Source organism: Elephantulus edwardii, unplaced genomic scaffold (genome assembly GCF_000299155.1).
Source record: "Elephantulus edwardii isolate Elephantulus edwardi_28Jun2011 unplaced genomic scaffold, EleEdw1.0 scaffold00193, whole genome shotgun sequence".
Lineage (NCBI taxonomy): Eukaryota > Metazoa > Chordata > Mammalia > Macroscelidea > Macroscelididae > Elephantulus > Elephantulus edwardii.
Genome location: NW_006399943.1, coordinates 210,774 through 217,026, shown reverse-complemented (window position 1 = coordinate 217,026; position 6,253 = coordinate 210,774). Strand labels below are relative to the sequence as shown.

Sequence of the window (6,253 nt, the reverse complement as noted above, 5' to 3'; positions counted from 1 at the left end):
ACACATACATATATTTGTGTATATATGCACACACATATGTAGACGTACATGCACACATGTTGCTGTGTACCGTAGATATAACACATGTGTATCTATGCAGGTGTACATGCACGTATAGACGTGAACATATCTGCACATCCGTCTGTATAACTATTTCTTCACACACACTGTTTAGAGGACCAGCCCTGAGCCCAGGCTCTGCGCCAGCACATCCACAGCTTTGGGCCGAGCGCCCTCGGCTGGCCACGTGCCGCATGCACTCACCAGTCAGCCTGCAAACTCTCAGATGAGGAGCCTAGACAGCTAAGGGGCCAAGCGAGCCCACCCAGGCCCTCCTAGGAAGACTGCCAGACACACATTCCACCCCCGCCTGGCTCTGAGGGGTGCACACGACTTCCTGTGCCGTTCTGCTGAGCGAGCGCCCCAAAGTCGGGGTGGAGGGCAGCAGTGGGCGATGAGATGGGAACTGAAATTCTGCAAGAGCAGATGTCCCTCCCTAGTGGGGCAAACACCTGCAGCCTGGCTGCTGGAAGTCCTTATCAGCCTGCAGGGCCTCAAGGCGCATACCTGTGGCCTCACCTGCATAGCAGCCCACCTGAGCCCCTGCAGGACGCTGATGCATACTGGACTTTGTGCAGAAAAACACACTCAACCCCTCTGCCATGTCCATAAAGAAAAGGATATTTATTCCTCACTTCCCGGGGTGAAAAGTGCCCCGGTGGCACGGGAGATTAAGCTTCAGGCTGCGAGCCAAAGATGGGCAGGTGGAATCCACAAGCCGCTGTACAGGCGGCAGATGTGGAAGTTTTCTCCTGTAAAGACGGCAGCCTGGGAAAGCCAGGGGAGGGGGGCAGTTCCGCTCTGTCTCACAGGGTCCCTGTAAGTCGGGATGGACCGGGCAGCTGTGAGCCTGTGTTTCCCAGAGTGAGAAAAATAGGACCAGAGAGGCTACAATCACACAGCCAGGAAACAGGCCACCAGGATTACACCAGGGCACAGACCGTGCCTTTCCGACCAGCGGGCATGGGAGGAGGCATTTGGGGAGGGCATGACTTCAGTCACAGCTAACACCACAGGGACAACATATCTCTGATCCACAGTGGTGTGATTTAATGACATCCTGCAGTTCAGTCTCCTGGTAGGGGCCGGTGACCCTGCCTCACTGTGGAGGGGTCTGGAGGTGCTGCAGGCCAGGGGTCTCTGGCATCTCTCTCTTCCCCCTCCTCCCTGACCTGTAAGGTAACAGAATCTGGGCTTTGCTAAGGGGTGACCCCATACTGGCTGAATAGAGTGCTTTGCAGAAGTCGTTTGCCTGCTTAACCTTTACAGCACTCACTGAAATGGAGGAAAAGGATTTTGTCCATTTCACAGATGAGGAAATGGAGGCCTCAAGAGGCAACCTCACCATCCAAGGTCAAATCTAGGCCCTAGACCTACGTGTTAACCTCTCTGTGTTACTGAGGGCTGCCAGGAACTTGATTTTGAGAGGAGAGGGGCCATTACCAAGTCCGCCCTGGCACCCCCACCTCCCAGATGCCAGGAAGGGCAGGCCCAGTCCCTGGAGCTGTCACGATTATCTCTAGATGCAGATTTGTGGAAGCCTCGCTTCCATCACCCCAGAACCACACCAGGAGGGTTTCTGGTGGCCTGTGACTACAGACCACCACGGCTTCCCCCGGGAGTGTCTGGTGGGTTTGGACTGACGGCCTCTTGATTAGCAACTGGCCAAGCACATTACCACTGAGCCAATCAGGGCTCCTGGGCTTCCGCGAGCAGGTCAGCCCAACCACACTCAAGGTGTCAGGGTTCATTGTGAGAGAGTTCCATGTTCTCCTGGTACAGGAAACAAACTGAGCAAGTCATAAAAGTCTGACTATAAAAGCTGGTTCACTTTTTCAGTTAATAAAACATCAAGCTGTCTGGGAAAAATCAGGAAGGTGCTGGGTGTGGAATTCCAGGTAACTGGTTTTCCTTCCGCTTTTCTGGGCTTTGAGTTTTCCCGTAAGGTGCACGTATTCATGGGAGGTGGAAACATCTACACACTCCCAAGCAGCCTGCAACGACCGGCCTGAGAGACCTCTTCTGCCCCAGATGGTCCCCAGCACCGTGGACCCTCACCTGCGCGGAGGACGCTGCAGTGGCAACTTCAACCACCAGGTGGCGACCGCGGTCTGTCTTTGCAACACACCTGGGAGGGTCTTAGCAGAGGGGCTGGGGCAGGGGATCCAGCCTCTACCTGCGGGCAGTCTGGGCTCAGCCAAGGTCCCCAAGGTCCTCTCCAGGACTGAGACTTTGTATTTAAGGGTCTCCTTCACCTTTGACCCCATCTCTGTGGCTATCCAGACTCCAACTTAAGTATGGCCTCTGCTCGCCTGTCCCCTTGTCCTGACAGTGTCCCAAAGGTGACCTTTGGGTGCCCTTGAGTTCAGTCTTCATAGACCACCAAGATCTGTCTTCCCTGAGTCCCTCGTTCCGGTTGGGGTCCTGTCCCTGCCCCTCTGGGTTATTGCCAGCCTCTCTTTACACTGACATGGTAACAAATTCCCAAAGCCTCATGTGTCTGCACATTCAGATTCCCAGGCCTGGCCTGGCCAGATTTCCACCCAGGAGGCTGCATTTCACGGGAGCCTCAGAGGAGCCCCTTCCATGCTGGGCCAGTCTTCCTCTGACCAGCGGACATTCCCGGAGCAAGGGCTTCTTCTGGTGCCACCTGCTGGCCCCTGCCCACTCTGGGAGTCCACTCGTCCTTCCACCCCAGGGCTCCTGTGCTCCCTCCACTGCCCACTCGTCCCCTCTGGCTCTGGTCCCAGGCAAACGTCCCCTCCCTGTCACGGCCCATGTTTCATTTCCTTGTTCCTTCAATGACTGTCTCTCTCCCGACCCTAAACTAACACCGTCAGTTCCACCAGGGCTGTAAACCTACAGAGAAGGAGATTTCCAGAAAACAGCACCCAGGCCAGCTTAGAGTCGCACCTCTGTCCAAATGTCTGCTCCTTGGCGTCTAGGGCACTTTACCTGAGGAAAACCCCCAAACCCTACAGCTGTAGAGTGGACTCCACACTCCCCACTGGGTTTCTGAATCCATAGTTCTCTATGGGAGGAGATGTCTTTCCTCAGACTTGCTGGTAGATTTGAACTGTTCACCTTTTGGTTGGCAGCACAATGCTTTTGTTCACTGCAGCCCCGGGGCTCCTACAAGGACAGTGTAACTCATTCATAGACTCAGCGTGTGATGGCATTGCATCAAGGGGACATCTGCTCCTGAGTTGCCCCTGAATGAGGCTGGTCTGCGATGGGCTCCCAGCCATTCTCCAGCCCTTCCCCTCTGCAGTGAGTGGAGCGAGATAACACAGCCTTCCTGGAACCACAGAGACTCTCAAAGACGAGCGTTTTCACTTTCCAAATGACCCCTCCTGGATGGGGAGGCTTGATGGAAACTGCTCAGTGGTGCTCCCTTCAGGTGGCGCCCCTGGCATTGGCCATCCTTGCTGCTAAGGACTGAATTGCTCTTGTTGTTGTTGCGTACCATCGAGTCGGAACCAGCCCATAGCTGACCCTCCAGCAGGTTTTTAGAGTCAGCAAATAAAATAGGAGGTTGCCCATCTTTCTGCGAAGCAGCTGGTGGATTTGAACCACATACCTTTAGGATTGCAATGCAGATTCTTATCACTAAGCCACCAGAGCTCCTACAAATCTGTGTCACTGATACAAGGCCATGATTCTCAACGTCACACTCATTGCAGTGCAGTCCGAGCTGCTCGGAGCTGACTCGCTAGCAGATTTTCAAAGGCTGTAAATCTCACAGGAGCACACGGCCTTTCTCTCTCCCTCAAAGCCGCTGGTGGAATCAAACCACCAGAGGGGTGTCACCTTTCGGTTAACGTGCAACTCCCTCCCGACTGCGTCACCAGTGCTTCCTTAATTGCTGTTAACAAGGTGAGATTAAACGGTAGTTACGTCAGTGAGGCAGGAGACGATCGCTAGGATTAAACTGCATTTTCAGTCAATTCCTGTTATGATTTAAGGGATTAAATAAAAGAGCAGAGATCAGAAGGGCTTCCCACCACCAAGGAAAAAAAACCTGGATGTGGAGCAAATCCTTTGGAGCAGGGGTCCCTGCACTGAGAACATCCTAGACTCAGGGGAAGGATTGATGATGAAACCTTCCCCCAGAGCTGACACAGACAGAAAGCCTTCCCCTGAAACCAGAGCCCTGAATTCGGGCTTGTAGCCTCCTAACCAGTGAGAGAATAACTTGTTTGTTAAAGCTCCGCCCCCCCGCCTTGTGTTCTTCTGTTGTAACACACTGAGTACCTAAGTCACCTGCCATAGTGTGGGTACATCACTCAGCTTCTCCGCTGCTACTTCAGCCCTAAAACAAGCACAACAGCTGCTGTGACTGGGCAACCCCGTGCGTGTCAGTGTCGAACGGTACAGTTTTCAGAAGGAGACTGCCAGGCCTTTCCTCTGAGTTACCTCTGGGTCAGCTTGAACCCCAGTAGCCAAGCTTGTGGACTGTGTACCCCTGGGGGCACCTGGCTCACAACGGAGCATCAGTACATACCCGGAATGAATGAATGAATGAAGAAGTGATCCACCTCTCGGTTACACTGACTCCTGTCGGGGCTGGAGACCAGGGCTAACCTGTTCTTCGAGGCTGTTCTGAAATCAGCCTGCTGTGTCTTCTCTCCTTTACATACTGAGTTCCTCATGACTCCATTCTGGGACCACCACCACAGCCTGCCTTTTTTGGGGTGCATATTCCTGCCCCCTACGCCCCATCCCCGGGATCCCCTCCCTCTCGCCTGAGCTCACAGATCTCACTGCTGAAACTCCACCCCACTTCCACCTTCTTCTCACCCTTTGAGTGAATCCTCAATCCTAAAAGCTCCCACACGCTCTGTCTGGGTCCGGGCTTGGCTGGTGCCTCTCAGGCCCTATGGACATCTGCTAACCAGCTGAGTAAAGACCCCAATTCCAGGGGCCCTGCTCCCAAGGCACTGCCCCAACGAGCCCAGGTATGGCCCAGCAACGAGCATTCAGCGGCCATCGCTAGCCTGGCCTTGGTGACTCACTGAGCCCTGGGCCAGCTCAGAGCAGACAGCCAGGTAAACCCAGGCTTCTGTTCCTCTGTCCCTTCCTTCCACTTGGTCCTGAGGGCAGGAGCTTGCATCAAACTTCACCCCCTTCTCTGTGTGCCTTCTGCTGGGTCACACTTTGTCTGCATCTGCTCTGTCTGTCTGGACCCCGGAGGCTGTCACTGGACGTGTCAGAGCTCGTCCTGAACAGGCCTGGTGGCCGCCCTGTGGTCACCTCCCACTGGTCAGTCAGCGGTAGGAGTGTCTCACTCTGTGCCTGCCTGCAGGGTGGCTCTCTGTGCCTCAGTTTCCTTGTCTGTAAGAGGGCCCCGTTGTTGCCCTTCGGACCACAGCAGCAGCTTTGGTCTTCCGTAAGACAGCGACCGACCCTCGTGCCTGGAACCTGGGATGACCTCGCTGCCCCTTGGTCTCAGGGATCCCGAGGTCTCCACGCCCACCCCCAGGTGGCAACAGATGCTTCCTGGAGGACATCCAGAGTGGACACTGGACCATGGCTGGTGTTTACCAGGACAAGGCCAGGGTCTGAGGGCTGACGCAGATGCTATGTCCTCACCAGGTGGCAGGTTAAGCATTGACTTTTCTGACTGACTCTGGCTGGGCACCAGGGACAGCTGATGGAGCCATGAGCACAAAGAACCCTACCCTAAGGCTTGGGGAGGAGGGACCATGGCCCGTGTCCTGCTGGTCCCCTGCTGACATTCACCAACACTCAGACCCAACACTTTCCTGACCTTCAAACTCCAAACCTCAGCCCTGCCCCATCCCCACATATAGCAGGCTGCCCCCCACCCCCCGACCCTTGCCGCCTGGTCCCCATTGGCAAGGGGCCAGGCCTCCCTGGGGCTCTACACAAGGTCCTCAGAGATCACAAACCAGCCACCTGAACCCCAACTCCCCACCACAGGTGGTTCCAGAAATGCACCTCCGGGGCTGTCACACTTTCATCTCAACTTTAAGGGGTTCCCCAGCACCTGCACGATTAGGCCTATCCCCTGCCACCGCTGTCAGCCCTGCCCCCTGCCCCAGCTCAGTGCTCAGACATGGCTGTGTCCTTCCTGTCAAACGTCTTGGCTCCATCCTTGCCTCTGAGACTCTCCGTATGGTGCTGTTCCCTCTCCGTGGGACCTTTTCCCACCTCATCTGTGTCCCTGGCT

At 55.3% G+C, this 6,253-nt stretch overlaps 1 protein-coding gene across 1 annotated transcript in view; it reads left to right on the top strand.

Annotated features, from left to right (window-relative positions):
- ZBP1 (Z-DNA binding protein 1) overlaps positions 1-5,625 on the top strand; it is a 32,464-nt gene extending 26,839 nt beyond the window's left edge. The window contains exon 8 of the mRNA XM_006896916.1: positions 5,513-5,625. Coding sequence (XP_006896978.1) covers positions 5,513-5,625 — 113 coding nt within the window. The remainder of the gene's footprint in view (positions 1-5,512) is intronic.
- Positions 5,626-6,253: the final 628 nt, after the last annotated feature.